This window comes from Bufo gargarizans, chromosome 4 (genome assembly GCF_014858855.1).
Source record: "Bufo gargarizans isolate SCDJY-AF-19 chromosome 4, ASM1485885v1, whole genome shotgun sequence".
NCBI classification, from domain to species: Eukaryota; Metazoa; Chordata; class Amphibia; order Anura; family Bufonidae; genus Bufo; species Bufo gargarizans.
This window is the reverse complement of record NC_058083.1, coordinates 285,235,393-285,261,663: the sequence shown is the minus strand read 5'-3', so window position 1 is coordinate 285,261,663 and position 26,271 is coordinate 285,235,393. Positions and strand designations below refer to the sequence as shown.

Here is a 26,271-nt window from a genome sequence, read left to right as displayed (position 1 = left end):
CTGGGGTAGTTGGGTGGGGCTACAGGTGTAGTTAGTTTTGGCATCCTTTTGTTCTATGTATTTATTTATTTTTGTAGTCGTTTATTTTATACTTATGTTTCATATACATTTTGCTCCTACATACCTTATAGGAGTAATTTACACCACACTACAAAACTCCAATGTCTTTAACCCCTTCAGGACCCTGCCATTTTTCACATTAAAGGGAACCTGTCAGCGGGATTTTGTGTATAGAGCTGAGGACATGGGCTGCTAGATGGCCGCTAGCACATCCGCAATATCCAGTCCCCATAGCTCTGTGTGCTTTTATTGTGTTAAAAAAACGATTTGATACATATGCAAATTAACCTGAGATGAGTCCTGTCCCTGAGAAGAGTCATGCACAGGACTCATCTCAGGTTAATTTGCATATGTATCAAATCGTTTTTTTAACACAATAAAAGCACACAGAGCTATGGGGACTGGATATTGCGGATGTGCTAGCGGCCATCTAGCAACCCATGGCCTCAGCTCTGTACACAAAATCCCGGTGACAGGTTCCCTTTAAGGACCAGGCCATTTATTTGCAAATCTGACATGTGTCACTTTATGTGGAGATAACTTTAAAATGCTTTTACTTATCCAAGCCATTCTGAGATTGTTTTCTCGTCACATATTGTACTTCATGATAGTGGTAAATTTGAGTCAAAATATTTCATTTTTATTTATAAAAAAAATACCAAATGTACCAAAAATTTGGAAACATTCGCAATTTTCAAAATGTCAATTTGTCTGCTTTTAAAACAGATAGTGATACCTCCTAAAATAGTTATTACTTTACACTTCCCATATGTCTACTTCATGTTTGTATCATTTTGTGAATGCCATTTTTGGGGGGACGTTAGAAGGCTTAGAAGCAAAATTTTTTGAAATTTCCAAAACCCACTTTTTAAGGACCATTTCAGGTCTGAAGTCACTTTGTGAGGCTTACATAATAGAAACCACCCATAAATGGCACCATTTTAGAAACTACACCCCTCAATGTATTCAAAACTGATTTTGCAAACTTTCTTAACCCTTTAGGTGTTCCACAAGAATTAAGAAGAAAATGTAGATGAAATTTCAGAATTTTACTTTTTTGGCAGATTTTCCATTTTAATCCATTTTTTCCAGTAACAAAGGGATAACAGCCAAACAAAACATAATATTTATTGCCCTGATTCTGTAGTTTACAGAAACACCCTATAATTGGTCGTAAACTGCTGTACGGGCACACGGTAGGGCGCAGAAGGAAAGGAACGCCATATGGTCTTTTGAAGGCAGATTTCACTGAGATAATTTTAAGTTGCCACGTCACATTTGAAGAACCCCTGATGCACCCCTAGAGTAGAAACTCCCAAAAAATTTTGATTATGAAAATTGTGAATATGATTTTTGGTTGCTCTATATTACACTTTTTTTGAGGCAAGGTAACAAAAAAATAGCTGTTTTGGCACCATTTAAATTTTTTGTTATTTACAACATTCATCTGACAGGTTAGATCATGTGGTATTTTTTTTATAGAGCAGGTTGTTACGGATGCAACAATACCAAATATGACTACTTTTTTGGGTTGTTTGTTTCAGTTTTACAAAATAAAGCATTTTTTAAATGATTTTTTTGTGTCTCCATATTCTGAAAGCCATAGTTTTTTATATATTTTGGGCAATTGTCTTAGGTAGGGTATCATTTTGGTGGGATGAAATGACTGTTTTATTGGCACTATTTTGGGGTCCATATGACTTTTTGATCGCTTGCTATTACACTTTTTGTGATGTAAGGTGACAAAAAATGGCTTTTTTGACAGTTTTTATTTTATAATTTTTACGGTGTTCATCTGAGGGGGTAGGTCATGTGGTATTTCTATACAGCAGGTTGTTACGGACGCGGCGATACCTAATATGTCAATTTCTTTACATTTAACACAATAAAAAGCATTTAAAAAAAAAAAAAAAAAAACATGTTTTAGTGTCTTCATAGTATGAGAGCCATAGTTTTATTTTTTTTTTGGGCGACTGTCTTGGGTAGGGGCTCATTTTTTTCAGGGTGGGGTGATGGTTAGATTGGTATTATTTTATGGGGCATAAGCTTTCTTGATCGCTTGGTGTTGCACTTTTAGTAATGTAAGTGATTAAAAAAAAAATCTATTAGCATTTTTTTTTTTTTTTTTTAAGGTGTTCACCTGAGGGGGTTAGGTCATGTGATATTTTTATAGAGCCGGTCGATATGGACGTGAATATGTCTACTTTTTTTTTTCCATATTTTTTTACTTTATTTTGGGAAAAGAAAGCTATTTTTTTGTAAAACTTAATTTTTTTAACTTCTTTTTCACATTATTTTTTGTCCCACTCTGGGATTTTAACTTTTGGGGGTCTGATTTCCTTTATAATGCATTACAATACTTCTGTATTGTAATGCATTGGCTGTAAGTGTATTACAGCTTCCTGCCTGTGAGATCCAGGGGGCTGGATCTCACAGGCTGTCATGGGAGGCAGCCACGATGCCTAAGGCCCCTTTCAAAAAAAAAAAAAAAAAATTATTTAACTCACCTTAGTCCGCTTGTTCGCACAGCCCGGCATCTCTTCTGTCTTATACTGTGAGCAATAGGACCTTTGATGATGTCACTGCATTCATCACATGATCCATCACCATGGTGACGAACCATGTGATGAACGCAGTGACGTCATCAAAGGTCCTATTGCTCACAGTTAAAAACAGAAGAGATGCCGGGCTGCGCGAACAAGTGGACTAAGGTGAGTTAAATATTTTTTTATTTTTTTTAACCCCTCCAGTGCTATTGAGAATGCTATTATTTTCCCTTATAACCATGTTATAAGGGGAAATAATAATGATCGGGTCTCCATCCCGATTGTCTCCTAGCAACCGTGCGTGAAACTCGCACCACATCCGCACTTGCTTACGGATGCTTGCGATTTTCACGCAACCCCATTCACTTCTATGGGGCCTGCGTTGCGTGAAAAACGCACAATATAGAGCATGCTGCGATTTTCACGCAACGCACAATTGATGCGTGAAAATCACCGCTCATGTGCACAGCCCCATAGAAATGAATGGGTCGGTATTCAGTGCGGGTGCAATGCATTCAACTCACGCATCGCATCCGCGCGGAATACTCGCCCGTGTGAAAGGGGCCTAAGGAAGGCATCAGGCTGCCTTTCCTGCCATCGGGTCCCCTTCACAGCAGTGCAGAGACCAGATGGCACCCCGCAGGATCCCGCACGTGCCGCGATCAGCGCTGAACGCGGCAGTGCGAGGGTTAATGCGCCGACATCAGTGTTTTCACCGTTGCCTGCCATACAGCAGGGGTCCGGCAAATCTGTGACTGCCAGACCCCTGCCGCTGATTGGGCGCAGCTCCTGCACCCGCCTGATCAGCCTACCATTACATGTACGGCGCTGGTCCTTAGGTCACGTCCACCAGTGCCAAACATGTACAGAGAGGGTCCTTAAGGGGTGAAACATTGAGCTGGTCCACATGGCATTTTTATGTTGATATTTTTATGCTTCAAGTGGACCGGCCCAACATTTAAACAATTCTATAGTCTTAGGGCTCGTTCACATGAACGTGTGATTCCTGTTGCCGTATTGCGGACCGCATTTGAAGATCCGCAATACACGGGCACCATTCCGTGGCCATTCTGCAACATGGATGCGGACCTATTTATTTCAATGGGTCCGCAAAACCTGATGCATAACAGTGCGGAACAGAAGAACGGAACAGAACACTATGGAGTGCTTTCTGGGGTTCCGTGCTTCCGCGCCACAAAAAGATAGAACTTGCTCTTTTTTCGGAATGGAAGGTTTGCGGACCCATTCAAGTGAATGGGTCTGCAATCCCCATGCACTTGCCCCATGGACGATGCCCGTGCATTGCGGACCGCAATTTGCGGTCCACAGCACGGGCTTCACACATTCGTGTGAACGAGTCCTTAGGCTGAGTTCACACTACAGTTATTTCATCAGTTATTTCCATCAGTGATTGTGAGCCAAAACCAGTTGTGAAGCCTACTCAGAGATAAGTTATAATGGAAAGATTTGCACCTGTTCTGTGTTTTTCACCCGCAACGTGTTTTGGCTCAAATTAAGGGCTTGTTCACATGATCGTATGGCTTTTTCAGTGTTTTGCGGACCGTTTTTTACAGATCCGTTGTTCCGTTTTCTGTTTCCGTTGGGTTTCCGTTTTTCCGTATGGCATATACAGTATACAGTAATTACACAGAAAAAATTGGGCTGGGCATAACATTTTCAATAGATGGTTCCGCAAAAAACAGAACGGATAAGGAAGACATACGGATGCATTTCCGTATGTGTTCCGTTTTTTGGGCGGACCCATTGACTTGAATGGAGCCACGGACCGTGATTTGCGGACAAGAATAGGACAAGACTCAAAATCTAGCGGAACGGAATTGCGGACATACAAAAATGGAATGCTCACAGAGTACATTCCGTTTTTTTGTGGACCCATTGAAATGAATGGTTCCGTATACGGACCGTATACGGAAAGCAATAAACGGCCCGTATACGGAATGCAAAAAACGTTCGTGTAAACGAGCCCTAACTGATGGAAATAACTACTCAAATAACTGAAGTGTGAACTCATGTAAATAAAATGTATTAATTATATCAAAAAAGTTATACAACTTAGTAAGATATTTGTGTTTCAATATCACACTGTTTTCTAGGTCTCTGCCCCTGCCAGTGAATGGAAATGTCCTGCCTATATTCTGCTCATACAGCTTCTCAGGTTGTATCAATGAAACACAGAAAAGGTACAATATTTATCCAGTCCTAGACTTCAGTCGGAGACACTGTGGAAAAACCCCAGCAGCTGCAGCAGCAGGATGTAGTAAGGATAGTTTTTGGTCACCAGATGTATAAAATGAATATTTACTTACAATTACAGCGAGTTTTAATTCTTTTACTGTCAATTTATATGTCATGAGTCTTAAAGGGATTGTCCAATGAGTCTTAAAGGGGTTGTCTAATTTCAACAAGAAACTGTGCAACCCCTTCAATATTTCCCAAGTTTAGAATATAAGTCCTAGAGCTTGATTTCACATAAAAGCCCAGGATCTTAATTAATGATATCAGGCACATCATTCTTGATGTAATATTCAGGGTGCACCACTAAGTCAGTGAGCAGCAGCTTTACTACAAAGTTCTGTGTGTCTGTATCAGAGGGAAACTGCAAAATACATCAGGAAAAAGATCACAGCCGCTTACTGACAGCTCTCCCCAGGGACATTTCTTAAAGTTATCAGACCTCTTTCCAGGTACTGTATGTGTGTGTGCCCTCTGATTGTCCCATTTGGAAGGAGGTCTTTTCTTCCTACTAAAGGAGTGAGAAGTCGAGCAGTTTCCCCTAATCAGACCATTTGTCAAGTCAAATGTTTACTGGACTCTGGATCATGGACGTGCTTGTTCTCTTTAGTTTGGATGAAGGTGTAAATAGTGGCAAAATGTGAATTCTGCACATCTTGAACCTTTTTCTTTTAGTTTTAGAAGGATTTGTGTTCCTCAGGCTTTGCTTGGGTCAGATGTCTAGTCACAAACCTGAATATTTATGCATTTTTTACAAAAGACCACTTTCAATACAAAATTACATAAAGGTGATAATGACTGCAAAGTGCTGGGTAACATTTTTACAATATGCCAGGTGCCCAATTAAAAAAATATAATTTTAGGGGTATAAAATAATATTTATTTTAGAATGTATTTTTTTTTTATGTTTGGCAAATGCGTCTTGACAGTGAAATTGTTATTACAACCAAGCATACATAATCTTATCCTTGGTTCACCTGTGCAGCAAACTTTATAAAATATTCATAAGATCTAACAGCAATACTGCAATAACAACTAATAATGGCAAAAGCTGCCAAGTGTCCTTTTATACGTGAAGATAAATTTGTAAAAACTAGTGCCAGTCAATGATATAGTGAGGTTTAACGTTTAAAGGACAGGCATACATATGTATCAATAATCATACATTTTTTCGTAATTTTTATTGCTGTTGAAATTGCCAGCCTATCCTCCTTTCATCATTTCTCATTTGCTAAGGACTAAAAGATATCTATCTACATCAGGGGATATAATGCAGACAAATGCTATCAAGCAAATTCTCACTGATCGTGCAATCGCTGCACAACTTTACACTAGACAATGATTGGGAAAGTTTTCTTGATATAACTATTTATTTTTACATGATCATCGTCCTGTGTTGAAGAGACAGTGCTCTGTATATGAGTAAGTACATTTTAACTGAAATGGGGTGATCAGACATGTGTCATAAATCTGGTTAGATACACTCTGTCCAAAAGTTATCTAATTTTGAGGCCAACTTAAAGTTGAAGTCCCAGAGTGGGACAAAAAATAAAGTGAAAAAGAAGTAAAAAAAAAGTTTTACAACAAAAAAAGATACATATACACACATATATATATATGCACACACATGCACTTGCATATGCAAAAATATATACAGGAGGTATGCAAGCTACTTGAAGCATGTTACCATTTGCTTCTGGGCCTTGTCTAATCCCTAAATTCATACCATATATTGTTTGTAAAAATGACCCATTTCACATTAGATACTAGTAAAATAAGAAAAATGACCAGTAAAACTTGACCTAACCACTTATAAAATGCTTACAAACGGAAAACAAAAAAACTTACACGGCATCTAAAGACTCCTTTATGGTAAACCCAAATCTGATCTTCAGCTCCTGTGTCCTCCATGACCTGTATCCTTAGAAGTTTGATATCATCCAGGGTCCCATTGGTTGACATAAGCATTCCACTGGCCTTATTCCGAAGCTTGAAGTACAGTCGTTTCTAAAATAAAAGGTGCATTTCCTTTAGTATAAAGTTAAAATAGTGCTGTAAACATTATGAGCTGAGGAACTTTATATATGCTTTTCTTTATCTATACTGTCGTGATTTTTAGCTATATGTAGTTTTTAGAATTATCCATTTCATATTGTAGGCCATTGTCAAGTTGGATGTTTCCAAGCAAAGTTTGATTTACTGAAAAGTATATGAATAACACTTGCAATAAGTGACAACAAATAAAAAGTAAATTAAATAGCAAGTGAATCAATTAAGAATGGATATTTAAGACAGCCTCTTATTTTTCGGCATGCAGCAGGTATGATACATTTGCTAGGCGGCTGGAACAACAGATTACCTAACCTCATCAGAAGACAAATGGGAACAATGAAGGTTTTAGTAAATGGCATAAGAATACCTGTCGAACTGGACGCAGAGATCCAATTTTATTCCATCCGCTGAATTGCGACCACTGTGCAATCTTACTTGGTGAAATTAGCAGTTGTCTACCTCTGTAATTTTCATATTCATAAAAGACCCATCTGAAAACAGCAGTAGCACAGTTAAGATGAAGTACAACATTCTCCTAAATAACTGTAAGCAAAGCATATTTTTTTTTTCATATTTATAGCACAGTTTTCCACTGCTACTACCAGATTATGTTGCTGCCATGCTGCATTGTTCAGCTGTATCTTTTCTGTTTAAATTACTGTATTTTTCGGACTATTGTTTCTCCTCAATCTTGTGCTGCTATCTTCTGGTGCATCTAATATTCCACATGTCACCTTTAGAAGCAGGAGACACTGAGCTCTGTTAGTAACTGATTGCTCTGTCAGTGCATTTGAGAGGACACAGAATGTACTGTGCTCTGTGTACATAATCTGTGTGTTATCTGACTGAACTGTCACATCTTACACACATATTTCTACAAACTGTGACTATACAGTGTCCATATAATACACACATTGGTACACACAGCAGAGTAAAGGTCCCTTTAGACGGGATGATACAGCAGGTGATTGTCCTGCCCGGCAATCGCCTGCTCGTCAGTGGAAAAGACTGCTGCATTTACATGCAGTGATCTCCTGCACAGTATGGGGATGATTGATTGCCAATGCCATCGCTCATCCCCATATTGACTATTTGTTTGCCGTCAGCACAGGCCGTTTATACAACATGATCTGCTGCCAGCAAACGACAATTTTTGTGTCTGCGCAAATGATCTATTACCCTTTGGGTGAGCATTTCACTCGTTCATTTGGTAATTGGTGGCACATTTATACCGCCAGATAATCGTTAACGAGCGTCACAATGAACACTCGTTAGCGGTTATCTGGCGGATTCTCGGGATGTGTAAAGGGCCCTTAATTGTGTGCAGTGTTTGCCCTGCTAGGTCCTTTGCAGACATTCCATCCTCCATGCTGTGCACCAACTGATCCATCCCAGTAACTCCAGACTCCTACTACTGCTTATGACTAGGTAATCTTAGGCAGCAAAGCTGTCCCTATTAATGATAGTGCTCTGTGGCTGGCATAGTCAGAGAGCACTGTTATAAAACACTGAGGCTTGTATTTTGAAAAGGCACTGTGGCTGGCATAGCCATGTGGCACTGAGACTGGCATAGTCAGGAGGCATTGTGGCTGGTAATATGATGAGGCACCGTGGCCTAGTCAGGTGGTAAAATGGCAGGCAATGTGATGGGGCACTGTGGGTGGCTGTCAGGTGGCACTATGGCTGGCAATGTGATGGGGTACTGTGAGTGGTAGTCAGAGGGCACTGCTGCTGGCATAGTCAGGCGGCACCATGGCTGGCAATGTGATAAGGCACTGTCACTGGCATAGTCATGGGGCACTGTGGCTTGCAATTTATAAGGCATTAGCTTTTATACTGTGTCTATACCATATCAACGGTACATCACATCACATAAAAAATTTATTTTTTATTTTTATGCTTCTACTTGTGGATGCATCTTATGGGCTGGTACATGTTATAGTCCAAAAAATACAGTAGTTGTGCATCTCAGCGCATGCAAATCCAGTGTGGAGCCTGCTGTAGCTTAGGTTCCTTTTCAAATCCAGGATACTTTTAATTCTGGCTATTGTTTATTAGCCAGAATGTATATAGATAGATAGTGTTTTTTTTATATATAACCTCTAAAAGCCCAAATAAAAATCACCCATGATTAGAAAAACCTTCTGAGTTTGTTTTTGGGGACTCTAAAAGAGTAGGAGAGCATGTGGAGATGTGTTATTGAAGGCCATTTATTAACCCTGAGAGGACTGGGCTATTTTCCATTTTCGTTTTTCACTCCCCAGTTATGCATACAGAGCTGTGTGAGGGCTCATTTTTTTGCTGCCATTTTTTTTCTGCCATTCGCTGTATGGGAATAATATTGTTATATTTTAATAGTATGGGAGTTTTCGCACACGGCGATGCCCATGTAGTATACATTTTTTTTATTGATTAAGTATTTTTATTTTCCTTTTGGGGAAAAGGGGGTGATCACTGAACACTCCATTCTCAACATAACAATACAGTGCTGCCGCCTAGTGGCCTGTATTGGTATATTCCACTAATAGCTGCTGAAGCCTGCTTGAGGTTTCGGGCTATACGCAGACTATTTTTCAGTGGGATCGGCTGGTAATCAAATGTGTGCAGTGAGTTCCCGAATCTTCCCTGACAAATTATGTTGGAGGTGTAAAGGATTGGGCACACTGAATTTCACTGCCAGAAACTTTTATTCTCTTGGGAGATAAGCCATTGCCAGGTGTGTCTGGCAGCAGCTTTCTCCTCTCTCCTAATTGAAATCACATACATACTCAGCTGAACTGAACATGTATGCGTATTGGGGGTTTATTAGCATTAGGGATGAGCGAATCGACTTCGGATGAAACATCCGAAGTCGATTCGCATAAAACTTCGTCTGAATACTGTACGGAGCAAGCATACAGTATTAGAATGGATTGGCTCATATGAGCCGAAGTTATTACTTTGCAAGTCTCGCGAGACTTCGGGTAATAACTTTAAAAATTAATTTCTACTGTTAAAAACCTTTTCCCGAACTCAGATTTGGTTCAGTTCCAAGACTTTGGAGAAGTAATAACTTTGCCTCATCTGAGCCAAGACATTCTAAGACTGTACGGAGCGCCTCGCTTCATACAGTATTCAAATTAAGTTTTATGTGAATCAACTTCAGATGTTTCATCCGAAGACGATTCGCTCATCCCTAGTTAGCATGTATAGTTATGTTATTCATTAAAAATCTTTCCAGACTTGTTTTTATAATGGCAGCAGCAATAAGCAATGCTGCTCTGTGTGTGGATTTCACTTTTTAACTGTTGAGGTATTCCCCATGGCTGGAAACAGTTTGCCAAAGGAAGGTGACCAATAACAGAGACAAGGAAAGCAATGTAACTCACATGCCACCTAGAACCTCAAGAGACCGTAGATCTGGAGAGTAGCCCATTGCCTGTAAATCAGTTGTTTCTTTGTTAAATTTCACTCTTCTTCCTCTGCAGTTCTCTTTTCCATAAAGTACTAGACTGGGGTCTGAAAACTCCTATAAGACAACAGAACCGTTTCATCAGCCATCATAAATAATTCTTAGAAAACCAGTCAGAAGATCTTAAAGGGGTTGTCACTTTACAAGTGATGGCCTATGCAGGGGTCCAACATCCCTCACCCCACCAATAAGCCGCTCTGCAGTAGCTCCAGCACCGGAACGACATGGGTCCTTCCACTGTGCACCGAGTAGCACTGGAGCTAAAGCAGTACAGCAGATCGTTGAGGGTGGGGGACCCCTGCAAATCAGATACTGATGGCCTATCCTGAGGGTAGGCCATCACTTGTGAAGCATTGGAAACCCCTTTGAGGTAAAAACCTCTGCACTATGACAAGTTACTCAGCCTTTATAAAATACCTGCTCATAGTCATGTTTTATATTTAATAATCAGGTAAAACACTTACATAATTTATAGTCTTCATAGATCTAATAACTGTGTCATGTGGACATCCCATAGCACATAAATTAGGGTACCGTCCTTCTTCTAATACCCATAAATTCCCTGAGAAATCAGCCTGGTCATATGCAGTCCACCTGGAAGCAAACAGCATTTAAAATTAATATCAAGACAGACAGAAATGCCAATATCATAGATAAAATATTTATTTTAATAAAAAAAAATACAAATACCATATGAAAACTTAATAAACCAGTGCAAAATTAACAATCATCAATAAAGCATATATTAGAAGGTCAAAGGATGCTGACAGAACTAAATGGGTGCCGCTGAAGCACTGCAATAGGTCAATAACCTCAATAGTATCCAAGTACATAGGTGATGGATTGAGGTAAACTAAACAAAAGAGCAGTCTAACCAGTTCCTTAAGATCTCTCCCACAACCATATTCTAGGAGCCTGTTATCCCTTTTGCTGCATCCAAGAAGGTGGGAAATACTGTCCCTGTTACTTCCTAAGACGGCTCATCTGCCTGTTGTGTCATGCAGTTTAGTAACCGTCCTGATAAGGGCGACCCAGAGTCTATCCCTTGCACTAAGGAGATCTGTCAGTTCCTATAACAGGGGTTTACTTGCAGGCCACTTGCAGCAGTATGAATCGCCAGGGGTCCATCTGCATATGTCATCAGTGCTCCATGGGCATCCCACATGGTTTCATATATCAGTCATATACAAGTCCCACCTCCAGGAAGGAAACTCATGACAGATCATGTCATATAATGTCAGGGAAGCCCAGAATTCAGGGTAGGGGATGTAAGGGGTCATGCACACGACAGTATGCAGACCGTGTCCCGCCGTTTGCAGACCCATTGACTTCAATGCGGTTGGTGATCCACATCCGAGGGTCCGCACAGCAAAAAGTAGTGCATGCACTACTTTTTTGAGGTGAGGAGGCACGGACAGAAAACCCATGGATGCACTCCATAGTGTTTTCGTGGGCTTCCCATTCGTGCCTCTGTTCCAAACTGCACCTTCCGGATTGCAGACCCATTCGAGTGAATGGGTCTGCATCCGTAATACGAGTGACGGTGATAAAATATTAAAGGGCTTCTGTCACCCCACTAAAGTGATTTTTTTTTTTTGGGCTAGTGAAATTAGTTATATTGCGATATTTCACAATATAATTGTGTTACTTACTTTGATCCAGCAGTTTCTTCAAAAAACGAAGTTTTATCATATGTAAATTCGGTCTCTAACAGCAAGTAGGGCGGCTACTTGCTGCTAGCTGCTGCAGAAATCCGCCCCCTCGTCGTGTTGATTGACAGGGCCAGCCGGGATCTCCTCCTCCGACCAGCCCTGTCGGCATTTCAAAAATTGCACGCCTCTGTTGATTCGGCGCAGGCGCTCTGAGATGAGGAGGCTCGTCTCCTCAGCACTCCCTCAGTGCGCCTGCGCCGATGACGTCTTCTATTTCGGTGATGTCATCGGCGCAGGCGCACTGAGGGAGTGCTGAGGAGACGAGCCTCCTCATCTCAGAGCGCCTGCGCCGAATCAACAGAGGCGCGCGATTTTTGAAATGCCGACAGGGCTGGCCGGAGGAGGAGATCCCGGCTGGCCCTGTCAATCAACACGACGAGGGGGCGGATTTCTGCAGCAGCTAGCAGCAAGTAGCCGCCCTACTTGCTGTTAGAGACCGAATTTACATATGATAAAACTTCGTTTTTTGAAGAAACTGCTGGATCAAAGTAAGTAACACAATTATATTGTGATATATCGCAATATAACTAATTTCACCAGCCCAAAAAAAAAATATCACTTTAGTGGGGTGACAGAAGCCCTTTAAGTCTAAATCTTACCTGCCAGAAGTAACCTTGCATGACTTTACTTTAAAGGACTCCTCGATGATACCTGAATCCTCCTCTAATAATTGGCTTTGACCTTTGAAATCTGCCTCTGAAAACAGCTCGACCTTAAAGGGAGACAAATATTTCAGAAGAAAATGTTTAACTAATGATGATATACAATACAAAACCTGAGAAGGACAAGTAAGTAAGGCACATACAGTAACATTATACACAAGTAGAATCTAATCCCTGCACTAACCTTTGAGTAAAAAAAAGGACAATATGTATGCTTTGTATTGATGGCATGATTTATCTGTTATTTCACATACCAATACATAAGCTTATGGCACTATGCTGTGCCAGAGGAGACACAGCAGGATGCTTACTATCATGAAATGGTTACCACAGCACATTATTCACATAAAAGTAAGGATGTTTAAAATGCTGCTGACTTTAGAACGCAGACGGATGTTTTGTCAGCTTGACATACCCACAACAAATACTTGGGTACATCAGGGAAACAGTTTTAACTGCAGATGTGAAATATCAGAGTCTAATACCCATTAGGTATTCCCTGAAAGTCAACATATAATGGACATCTCAAAATGGCAAAGGGTCAACGTTAATGGATCAATATATTAGGCTATGCACCCAAGATCCTCCTGTACTGTATGTTTTGGTGTTGAATGAATTAAAGAAATATCCAGATTTCACTTTATAACCAAATCACAACATTCTTCATTTGAATAATTCATCAAAGTAAGGATGCAAAATCTGATTAGTAAAATTGGTAATTTTCTTAAACAAAGGAGCTGTGAAAAATGAAAGGTGGAATCAGATTGGTTGCTATGGGCAACTAAGCCAGTTCTACATTGGACCAGTTTGATAAATCTCTCCCTATGTGAGTATTACAATATATACATATATACATACCCTAAAATGTCCTGCATTTTCAATGGATTCCTGTTTATAAGTAAGAAAAACATTGCGTATATAAGTGGAATAATTGTGTAACAAAAACTGTCATTTATAGGCTGCACGTCTGCCTGAGTGCAAGAAACAATAAGGTTGTAACCACCCCTAATATTATTCAAATTCAATAAAGTAAAAAATTCCCAACACGCACGTTTTGCGTGATTCTTCTTAAGCTTTTATTTAGGCACACAGCACATATAGCAGGACACATTTCGGCCCATCCATAGCCGTTATCGACTACTTAATGGGAATTATTTGCTGTATTGTAAGAACCACTAGGACAGAGTTTAAAAAACATAAAACTGGCAGCAGAATGTGGAACAAAATAAAGAAAAAAAACATTCCTTGCAGCTCCAAAGCCGATGCTCTAGAGCCGGGATGGCCAACCTGAGGCTCTCCAGCTGTTGCAAAACTACAACTCCCATCATGCCTGGACAGTCTACAGCTATCAGCCTACAGCAGGGCATGGAGGGAGTTGTAGTTTTACAACAGCTGGAGAGCCGTAGGTTGGCCGTGCCTGCTCTAGAGGTCCCCCACTGGTCTTTGCTCACATATCAGCGGACATAATCTGATGCACTTACTAGTATCATCAGCAGTGCCATTTCATCACTGCTGGTAAGTAAGCAAAGACTGTGGGCAATCACCCATGCTTTGGCACTGGAGTGGCAGAGGATTAGTCAAGTTAGTTATATGTTTTTCTTCATTTATTACAAATTTTGCAGCTAGTTTTTAGCACCATATCACATCCGATGAGATCAGGAAAACTTTTGGCAAGCAATCTTTGGAAAAGGCTTTCCTGATCTCACAAGCTGGGAATAAAAATGGTCAAATACACATTGGAGTGCACTTATCAAAGCAATTGTGTCAGTCTTCTTTTTCATCTGAAAAAACATATTTATCGAACCTTCTACTACTTTTTCTAACATTTGCTGAGGATATGCCACACTGATGAATATTGTGCACACTATACTAACACTATATACAGGCACACTGCCTTGGGATACACTGATCTTCATAAGTATGTTCATTGCCCTATATAGTATTGCATAAGAAGAATAAAAACAAACGCTGCCAACAATTTCATGCAATTTCTCTGGCAATATATGTGTCGAATTTCCATAATGAAACAATTATATATGTTAATCTTTCATTTAGTAATTACAAAATATTTTTCCAGCTTCTTTTGCACCAGAGTGCCAAATTCAAACTTCTCCTTGCCTGGGCAGAGTGCCATGTGAGGGAAGGGCAAACACTAATCATTTTCTTTCAAATGATTATATAAAGATACCAATGAAAGCATAAAAACTGAACATAAGAAGACTGGGTTGGTATTTCTCAATCTGCCCTGAAATGGGTGATACACATGTTTTTACAAATGGGCATTAGATTTTGTGTAATGTGCTTTAAGCAATGAACTGACCATGTGTATTGGCTGCAGTGAGGAAATCTTGTAGTTCTTGGCTCCCCAGTCACTGAAGTTTGCATACATTCCTTTCTCCAGGATGTACTGCGCCCCAGTAAAGTCAGGGCTTTCATAGGCCACCCACCTATTGTGCGACAATGACAAAAATGTTTGTTATCACTCTCCAGCAAACAAATATTTCTTACTATAGAAGTCCAAGTCCCATATAACATACGATCATTACATTATTATTGAATACAAATACAATAACCCACATATATCTGACAGCATACCTATTATAGAGAATTATTATGTGTTGTAAATAATTGTTTCTTATGAAAGTGGCACCTAAAATGCATAAAAACACCACACTTGTATTGAGACTAGCGTTGAGAATATTCTGGGCAGGTAGCCAGTCCAGTGCAATGACATGCAGGTAAGTGGCCAGCTTTACACTTGGACCCAAGCAGCAGCACCCTGCGCGTTTAGGATCTGACAGTGGTTTTCTTCTGGTCGATTCTCAGTATATATGCCGGATCTCTGCCGGTCTCAATTATAGTTTATGGTGCTGGACGGGGACGTTCAAGCTTCTGGAAATGCAGTAATGCAGAGAGATCGAGCAGGCTGTTTCCTGCCGGAACAGCCTGCCGGATCCTAAATGCTAGTGTGCAACTACCCTAAGGTTACATTCACACAACAAACAGACGTTTGATGAAAGCAGATTTGTGATGGGCATTTTTTTAATCTCTTTTAAGAGCAGTGGTAGTCTATGAGGTTATTTACAAGGGCCCTTTTTAGAAGAGCAATGAACAAACAGATGTAAAAAAATAGAATGTTCTATTTTGTCCGTTTTCGCAGATTGATAGACTGCATACAATTTAAGGGGGCTGTTTCTCAGAAAGGTATCAGTGGAAAAAAAAGTCCATTGAAAACAGACGTGTGATTTTAGCCTACCGTGATATCTGTTGTCCTCCTCAACATTTCCAATTCAAATAAGTTTTTTCTATATCCTTGTATATTGGAAAATGGCTAAAATAACAGTGGGTAAAGATTTCCATGAACAAATACTTCCTCCTGACTAGTATGATCATTTCTGAGCAGATGCTTGAAATGCAGCATAACCAACAGGAAAAAATCAGTCCAAATTGAATATTTTTAGCTATTCACAATGTTACTTGGAAAGCTAAACCTCTGTTGAACTAGTATAAACATATCCCAGTTACTGGCATGTAAAATAATAGATGTAACTGGTCTAGTATGATTTATTTCTACTTTGCAGCTGCTTGTCAGGAGGTACACCTTTTGGAAATCTCTGGCATTTAGATTGTGGTGGCGGTCATGTTTGAGCACGGTACAACAAGCTTTCATGCCAGGAGTGTCTAAGGACTGCAGATTCAGATCTATTCGGTAGGCTGAATAGATAGTTTAGCCAAAGAGTTGTGACTGAAAACGGAAGATCTCTGCACCTCATCATATTTTAGCCCTTTCACCTCCAGTACCGTTATTATTTCGCCCAGTAAAAGCTTTGGAAACACATGACATTGTTTAACATATACCTAGTTTCAAACATTTTACATTCCAAGAAAAGTGTGACAAAATGTATAACAAGAATAAATACAAGCAAACACAGATAAAAGGGACACTTACACTCCACTTAACACATTAATGGATTGAATCTTCACTCCAAAACCTGTCTCCTCCATGTTTGATATTATACCCAACACATTGATATTTGATGCCTTCTCGTCAAAGTCTTTTTCACTATACATTACCATATGTGGCGTGGAAAAGTCCTGTGAAGAATCAGCAGGTAAGTTTAATAAACATGTATTCATATGCTCACATCCAGCAATATAGATGATCTGTACCATGTCATGTACATGTACAAAGGTTTTCTATCCTGAACAGGTCACATAGATAATAAACAAGCCGAAGAAAATGAATTATGTTCTTTAGCGTCACGTATAGTATAGTATAGACATATTTTCAGAATTGTCAGGTTAGTATGACAATAAAACACTTACAGATAAAATGGGACGTAACGATTGTAAAAGTCCATTGCAGCCACCCCATTGACTCCAGTCATCATAATCACCTTCTTCAAGCAAATATTGGTGACCTTCATAGCTAGGTTTCTCATAACCAACCCACCTACAACACAACATTATATAGAAAATATTACCAATTCACATATCTATTTGTATGGTATTGTGTTACTTTTGTTGGGACAAGCTGCTGTGAACCCTCTTAGGCTACACTAGCGTTTTTACTGGATCCGCAGGGTTCAGCAAAAACGCTTCCGTTACTGATAATACAACCATCTGCATCCGTTATCAACGGATCCGGTTGTATTATATTTAAAATTGCCAAGACAGATCCGTTATGAACTCCATTGAAAGTCAATGGAGGACGGATCCGTTTTCTATTGTGGCAGATTGTGGTAGAGAAAACGGATCGGTCCCCATTGACTTGCATTGGGGGTCATGCCGGATCCATTTTGCTCCGCATCCCAGGACGGAAAGCAAACTAGAACATGCGGTTTGCTCTCCGGTATGGGAACGCAACTAAATGGAACAGAATACATTTTGGAGCATTCCGTTCTGTTCAGTTCAGTTTTGTCCAAATTGACAATGAATGGGGACGAAACTGAGGCGTTTTTTCCGGTATTGAGCCCCTATGACGGATCTCAATACCAGAAAACACTAGTGTGAAAGTAGCCTAACTTTGGACTTCTACCTTCAGTTCTACCACAAAGGTAGCATCTGCTCTTTCCAAGAAAATGTATACAACTATGCCCTAGAAAGTGTATAGAACTAAACAGATTACCCACAAGTGATTAGTGGTCATAACATGAAAGAAGCTTAAATGCTATGTACACCTTTGGGGCAATTTTTATTATTATTGCATTGTACTTATTTTGAGCTAAAAATCATTTTTTAATTGGTCTTTATTAAAAATATGGAGTCTTTTTCTCTGTACAGAGCGGAGATGCTCTCTCTGCTCCATCACAGGCTACTTATCTCTGCTCTCTGACCTTATAAACACTCATTACAGCTCAGTTCCTATCTTACTGATAAGAATGTGGCTTAAATAAGTATTTATGACCTTGTAGTAATTTAGAGATAAGGGTTATTAGATGATAGCACAAAGTGAACTTACCAGTCACACAGTTAGAAAAACAGTTAACCCTTAGTGACAGAACAGCTCAATATTTTTAATAGAGGCCAATTGAAAATATGAATTTTAGCCAAAACCAGTAAAATGCAATTATAAACAAAAATTACCTCCTGAGGTGTACATAGCCTTAAAGTACACTTTAATGTCACATAAGGGCATATAAAACAAGGAAAACTGTTCACAAAAATTATACTACAGTATAATAATACTCACAACCCACTGAGAACTCTCATTGACCCAACAGTATCAAACACCATTTCTTGCTCTTCTCCAGTTCCTTCTAGTATTTCTAGATTTTGAAGTGTCAACATTTCCTTGTCCAGCTCCACCTGCCTGCCTTCACACATGGGCTTCTCAAAAATAACTATCTGTAAAAGGCATAAAATTACACCTTAGACATTACTTTAAAAGGGACAGTGGAGGGATCAATAGAGGTTGTTAAGAGCAGGAACATATACGTACAATCTAATTCTTTTTCATTTAAATTGGTCCAAAATCCTTTATAGGAAGCTAGAGCTCTGTTTTATGATGCAAAACGCCAAATCCCAATTTACACAGCAAATATACTATAGTGAGCCAATAAAAATCCTGTTTGCAGCAACAACTAGGTGAAACTCAATGTATAGAGATTCATACAGCTCCCTATTGCACTCCACAATAAATCCATATGCAGTCTGTTACCCCCAGTAGCAGTAGTAAGGATTTTATCACTTGGTTTCTCTGAAACAACTCTGGGGGTTCTCACATAGTAGGAATGTGAAAACCCCCAAAAGTATGCAGGGACACCCCTCAAGAGTGTCCCTGCATACTTTTGTTCCATTCATAAAAAAATACATATTTTTTAAAAAAAAAGATATATGTATATATGATATAGTATATATAGTCTAGGGATCAGTAACATGGAACTCCCATAGAAGGGAAAGAACCATGGCAACTGGAGTGCCGGAGATTGCTGACCACTGACATAGTCTGTAATGGTCTTACCTTGGGTTCATAGGGGATTTCAACCTTGCGGCTTCCCTGTAAGGAGATCAGAAATGTTTTCAATACATTTAAATGTAAAAAGCATGAAGACATAGATCAGCACAATGGAAGACAAATTTATTGTAGCCTTGCTGGTCTATTTCCATAGCTCAGGCCACCCTGGCCATTTCATAAAACAGATATTCTGATGAGAACAGAATACCCCTTAAATTCTGGCTGTTGAAATATAGCATATTTGGTTCCTTTCATGGTAGCAAGAACTAACCAGTAAGAACACAAATGTATAAACCCATATGTACAGAATGTTTTCTGAACATACAAGGCCACAAAGAAGTGAGTCAATAGGAATGATACCACAATGTTTTGGACTACTGATCCAACATGCAAATCTGAGATATTTCCTGGTATTAGGACCTTTAAACTAGCCTTTCTCAGTTATAATATCAAATTAGCCCATTCACTACTGGTGCTTCTGCAGTATTACTGATGCTTTGCTATATCAAACAGTCTTACCATTTTCAAAGGCCTCATTGAGCCAATATATGCTTCCTGGATGTTTAAAAAGGACAGATCAGGATATTCTGCTGGCTCCAAAATGAAAGGTACCCCCTGGAACCCAGATTCCTCATAAATAAGCCACCTGGAACAAAAAAAAACGTATGCTATGTTAATTCAGTAGACCAATATTACATACAGTTTAAATCAGGATTACACACAGAAAGCCGAACCAGGTCCATCGCATAAAGCATGCTTAGTGTAAAGCTGTCTTTTTACCAGTGAAAATACTCCAACCCTAAAAGAAGGGAGATCCTACTTCCACCAGAAAATACCAATTACTATTAATTCTTATGCCAGGAATTAATTTATTTAGTTCCTTGGCATATTTATGTAGGCCATATTATTTATATGCTCGAAAAAATTAGAATATCGTGCAAAAGTCCATTTATTTCAGTAATGCAAATTAAAAGGAATCACATTAATGCAGCTTAAAATTAGAATTTTGTGAAAAGGTTCAATATTCTAGGCTCAAAGTGTCACACTCTAGTCAGCTAATTAATCCGTACCCCCTGAGCAAAGGGTACCTCAAAATTGTGACTTTTGGGTTTTATAAGCTATAAGCCATAATCATCTAAATTATAACAAATAAAGGCTTGAAATATCTCGCTTTGCATGTAATGAGTCAGAATTTCCTCTCTGAGCTATGTATCAGCCCTCAGATTAATAATGACTGGAACAGATCTGTGCATATTGACAGAAGTTAGCATGAGGGATGTTTATACCTTATAGCAGTACTGCACTTCTGCCCTCTAGTGGCAGCCTATGGGCTATAAACAGCTGTGCATTTTAGCTGAAAATATCATGCAAATAATCCTTGTTTCGAGCTGCCATTTTCTCTACTTAAGTGACAAGGAAGGAACAGTAGGTGTGCCGACAATAAAACAGAGGAGACAATACCATATAATAACGTGTACGCTCACACCCATACTACAAAGCCATGTGAAACACCATACACTGTGTGATCCGTGCAGGGGAATGTGCAATCGAACACATTTCACATATTTAAAAAAGCTAAAGTTTGGAGCAAACTTCTCACCAGGCACGGTTCCTATACTTGTTCACAGCGTAAATGCTTCCTACATCTGTATTCCAACATGTAGAAATTATAGCGCCAATGTCCGGTTAAGCTTTTCTTGCAGTGCAAGTTAAAGGGAATCTGTCACCTGCTTTTAGCATTTTAAGCTTTCAACATTGCCATGTTCAATAAAGTACCTTATTTCCCGCAGTGGTCTTCTTACTTTATTTGGTTTTGTCATTTTGAAAAAAAGCTCTTTTTCTGATATGCTAATGAAGCTCCAAGGTGCCCAGAGGGGCGTTTTTTTCCCTCTCTGGAGCCCAGTAATGCCCCCCTGCAGTGCCCGTACGTCACCTTCTAGCTTCAAGAAATGCCCCGTTCTTCTTCCTGTCCGCCACCAGAAATCTCGCGCAGGCGCAGTACCGCCTACGGCCTGCGTGATCATCAAGCTCCTGAGACAACAGCGCTGAGATTATGTCACTGGGCTCGGCGCATGCCCAGTGAGACTTTTAAGGCTGTTGCCCTCTGGAGCTTGATGATTGCGCAGGCGCAGGCCATAGGCGGTACTGTGCCTGCGTGAGATTTCTGGCGGCCGACAGGAAGAAGAACGGGGCATTTCTTGAAGGTAGAAGATGACGTGGAGAGGGGGTGGAACCATTTGCCGGGGCTGTGGGAGGTTATTTCAGGATCAGGAGGCGTTCTTGGGCTTCAAATTAAGGCGGGCTGGGCACTGCAGGGAGGGAGTTACTGGGCTCCAGAGAGGAAAAAAACACCCCTCTGGGCAACTTTGAGCTTCATTAGCATATCTTGGAGCTTCATTAGCATTTCAGAAAAAGAGCTTTTTTTTGGTACCACTGAAGAAGGGGACACTCCAACCCCGAAACATGTCTGGTCAGACCCCCCATCTCTCCAAAAGTTAGTGCACTACACAAAGGATTAGGACCGGTGCCGAACATTTGTAAAGGTCTGCGTGGAAGGCATTACTACATTGAGTCCGGAGCCAAACCGGCGGACTTATGCAGAGATCCACAACGCGGAAAACAAATATCCTGCTGGAGATAAAAGAAAGACTCCATTGAAGATTGCAGGACGGCCAAGGTCGCACTGTGCGGGTAAGACCGTTCCGACATTGAGGTTGGCGTGACTAAGTTTTAGCTATACAGATACTGTTAGCGGGAGACCGCTAAGTTAGATACACAGCGGGACGCCGCTGTTTATCAGTCTGTCTGTTTTCAAGCAAAACAATATCTCTGTGTGCGCTATACAGGTGGTACAAAATCGCCTTGGTAGTTGCTGGCAATTGAAACTGTGCCACGAACCTGAAGTTACTTTGTTGCTTTGATTCTGCTTTGCTGCTAGGATCGATATCTCTGCTGCTACTCCTAAAGAACATTGTTGCTAAATATGGTCCTCTAGTTCTTATTTGCAGTTGTAACTATATGTTACTGGGACCAAGCCATTCAATTGCACATGCTCTGCTGCTCCTATTTATGATCTAGCTGTTTAATTGAGTATATTGCTGCTATTTATGACTTCTACGGTTATTAGAGGCTTATGTTGGTATTTTAGAGTGACTGCGCCGTTATATTAATTTATCTATTTTTATTGCTATTTCTATTTTTATTGAAATTTTTATGGAATTGTAAACTGTACTTTTTTCTATCCCATGAGGAACTAATTTGATCTAATTTGTTTCAATATTGTACCTAATAAAACATAGTGGCCCAATATTCTGAGGTGTGCCCAGTCTTCTATATATTGCTTTTTTCTCCTATTTTTAGTAGTGGGGTGTTACTACTCGACTGTGGGCACCCCAGTTGGTGGTCCAACAACCCTGTGCGTCTGACTACCTTTTGATTGAACTTTATTGAACATGGCAATGTTGAAAGCTTAAAATGCTAAAAGCAGGTGACAGATTCCCTTTAAAGTGTACCTCAACTTATAAATAAAGTTTATTAAAACATACTACTGTAAATGTCCTAAAATGATTTTTGTCTACAATAATTTTTTTTTTTTGTTTTCCTGAAGTTTAGGTGCCTATAGCGCTAGCCTATCTGTACTCTTGTATACCGTACTTCCAATTAATTTTTGGCTAAAAAACTATATCACAAACTGCCTCAAAAACTTCAGCTTTCTGTCCAAAAAAACTAGCCTTGATGACAGATGAACTTTAAAATAAGCAAACAGATGAACCTCACATTTTCCCTGGTATTTGCTAAAAAGGAGTGTTAGTGTTGCACCAGGATATATGCAATTTGATTGCTACCTGTACATATGAGCACCTGTTGTGTACTGTGGTTGCAGATGAACAGGTGCATAGCATAGAGCCTGCATATAACCGGCAAAATGAGTGACGCATGGAAGACTAAAGAATGTATTTACATGTGTTTTTTGTAGCTTTGATGTCATTTTTCTGTGATTTTCATTTTCCTTACACATTTTGGCAAAACACAAATAAAACCTGTACTTTAACTTAAAAAAATCATATTATACTGCCATACCCATATACTTTCCGAATGTAGACAACCGGTACATTGTCAAAATGCCACCTAGAGGGAACTTTCTGTATAACATTATGCTCTGAACTCAATAACACAGGAAGCTCTCAAGCACCCTCTAGTGGTAGCTGTGGGCACCCAACATGGTATCTTCTAAATCTATGTCTACGCAGTGGATTTGGATCTAATTATCAGAAAACTAGAGCATCAAGCACTATAAAGGTATGTGGAGAAATGACCACACAATTTTAGGCCTAAATTACATGAAAATAAAAGGTGGAGCAATTCTGCATAATTGTTTAATTGTTCCTCTGCTGCATGTTGTTATGGTGTTTTCTAAAACCCATGCAAATTTGCTTCATAAAGTCTACATTTTTAAGACTTAGGCCAAGGTGACTGAGTTGTAATACCACATTCAGCCATTACTAACAGTGCAGCACTGTTAATGGTTAACTATGAAGTGGATATGGCACTCTCTAGAGCCCCGCAGCCCCTAAAAACCGCTAATTGGCAGGGGTGCTGATAATATTGATGGCCATCAAGTCCTAGATACCCCTGTAGTCATGTTCTATATGTCAGTTATGATATTTAGAAGTAGCTTAAAGTAACACTACAGATTATACAGTTAAGGAATTATTCACCTGTCCATTTTATGTCCATAAAAAACGGTTAGCAATTCATCCATGAGGAAGGGGGACGCCGCCGACTATTTTTGGCCCCTTTGCCATCCATTTTCCATAAGCACAGCTATGTTGAACATGTGCTTCCAGAGCATGACCTACCAATGGTTCATCCATGTTCTGTCAGTGATTTTCACTGACCCACAGACTTCAATGAGCAGGTTTAGTGTTCAAAATGAACTAAAGTAGTGAATAGTTACATTGTTGTGGATCAGTGGAAAAATAAGGATGTGTGAATAAATACATTAAAATCAATGGATATGTGTGCTGTCCAAAGAGAAATGATGTGTGAATACGCCTAAAGACATCCATTGAAATCTATGGGTCTGTGAATACCACTGACATGGACAGCTTCAGTGTTCTGTCAGTGGTTTTCTTTTCACTGACCATTGCCTAGCAGTGCACATGGAAACCAGATGCCACATGGAGGGCAAAAATGGAGACCCTGACCATAAACTGACCCTTAAAGGACATATTCACAGACGAAACACTGACTGGACATGGATGTGTGAATAAGGCCTATAGAGGAGAAAATCATTTTCCAGGAATGGCCAACCCAGACACTCAGTCAGGGTATGATCAGATGTACGAGTATGATTGGATTTCAATCCTTACACTCCGTGATGCACTTTAATGGAACAGGTCCTCTGCAGCCTCCCATACACCTGCACTTCTTCTGTATCATCATTATATGAAGTCATAGTTCCAAGACCATCTGGATCTGTGAACAGATCGATTCGGCAAACACTATAATCCTAAAACGATAAAACTGATGATTACATTCCTTGTACTGTGCATACAGAATACACAATGCTCAGTGTGACCATGATCTAATAAGTGTGTATGTGCAGAATACCACAGTGGATTGTAAAACTAGTTCTGACTTCACATCTGACCACATCGTCCAGGTATCAATAAACTGTCAGGAGCTGTTTCAAGAAGTAGGACTCTGGGAATCTGTAATTATTCAAATGGGAATCTACGGCTATCAAATGCTCTAAAACACACAAAATTACAAACCATATACTGTATTATAAAAATAACATACAATTAAGTAAAGCTCCTGTTTGGGGGAATTTACTGCTGGAGACTATTTACCAGGATTTATAACCAGCACTTTACTATATTATCTTTTAAATATAAAGTCTGCATATAATAATGTTTTAAGAACTGTAAATGAAAAGACATACTTATACATAAAAAAGGACAGGTTGACAACCTGAAATTAGCATACAGCTAAAGCAGCTTTGTGAGTTCTTCCATGCTACCCTACCTGACAACAGCATGGGATAGAGGGCTAGACGCGGAACTCATGGATGTATAGTATTCTATATGATTTATTATTTTCTTGTAAAAAAGCTGTTTTAATGCTGGTAACGCTCATAGAAAAAGCCTGCGAGTCCTGCCCTCACATAGTAATTACCAGCATTACTTGTTTGCGTGCAGGATTAGCTGTCAATCACTATGTGTGGGTGGGAAGAAGTAGGACTCACAGACTTTCTCCATAAGTCCAGGCAGTAGATAATCAGCTTTTTACTTAGAAACACTGAATCAAATTATGAAAACTATATATCCTGTGCTCAGTCTCATTGCTTTCCAAAGCTGCCCTCATATAGGGTACAATAGCAGACCTGACAGAGATAGAGTACAATAGGAGACCTGACATAGATAGGATACGATAGGAGACCTGACATAGATAGGATACGATAGGAGACCTGACATAGATAGGATACGATAGGAGACCTGACATAGATAGGATACGATAGGAGACCTGACATAGATAGGATACGATAGGAGACCTGACATAGATAGGATACGATAGGAGACCTGACATAGATAGGATACGATAGGAGACCTGACATAGATAGGATACGATAGGAGACCTGACATAGATAGGATACGATAGAAGACCTGACAATTTGGCTCAGATAGGAGACCTGACATAGATAGGATACGATAGGAGACCTGACATAGATAGGATACGATAGGAGACCTGACATAGATAGGATACGATAGGAGACCTGACATAGATAGGATACGATAGGAGACCTGACAGAGATAGGATACGATAGGAGACCTGACAGAGATAGGATACGATAGGAGACCTGACATAGATAGGATACGATAGGAGACCTGACAGAGATAGGGTACAATAAGAGACCTGACAAAGATAGGGTACAATAGGAGACCTGACAGAGATAGGGTACAATAAGAGACCTGACAAAGATAGGGTACAATAGGAGACCTGACAGAGATAGGGTACAATAAGATACCTGACAGAGATAGGATACAATAAGATACCTGACAGAGATCGGGTACAA

General features: G+C 39.8%; 1 protein-coding gene across 3 annotated transcripts in view; it reads right to left on the bottom strand.

Moving 5' to 3' along the window:
- CRYBG1 (crystallin beta-gamma domain containing 1) overlaps window positions 1–26,271 on the bottom strand; it is a 326,993-nt gene that overhangs the window by 6,138 nt on the left and 294,584 nt on the right. For all 3 annotated transcript variants that reach the window (XM_044292529.1, XM_044292528.1, XM_044292531.1), the window contains 13 exons: window positions 24,566–24,705; window positions 19,713–19,839; window positions 19,200–19,235; window positions 18,429–18,583; window positions 17,063–17,189; window positions 16,686–16,831; window positions 15,057–15,183; window positions 13,595–13,624; window positions 12,674–12,786; window positions 10,827–10,956; window positions 10,280–10,419; window positions 7,279–7,402; window positions 6,708–6,866 (listed from right to left, as the gene is read on the bottom strand). In XM_044292529.1, coding sequence (XP_044148464.1) covers window positions 6,708–6,866; window positions 7,279–7,402; window positions 10,280–10,419; window positions 10,827–10,956; window positions 12,674–12,786; window positions 13,595–13,624; window positions 15,057–15,183; window positions 16,686–16,831; window positions 17,063–17,189; window positions 18,429–18,583; window positions 19,200–19,235; window positions 19,713–19,839; window positions 24,566–24,705 — 1,554 coding nt within the window. The remainder of the gene's footprint in view (window positions 1–6,707; window positions 6,867–7,278; window positions 7,403–10,279; window positions 10,420–10,826; window positions 10,957–12,673; window positions 12,787–13,594; window positions 13,625–15,056; window positions 15,184–16,685; window positions 16,832–17,062; window positions 17,190–18,428; window positions 18,584–19,199; window positions 19,236–19,712; window positions 19,840–24,565; window positions 24,706–26,271) is intronic.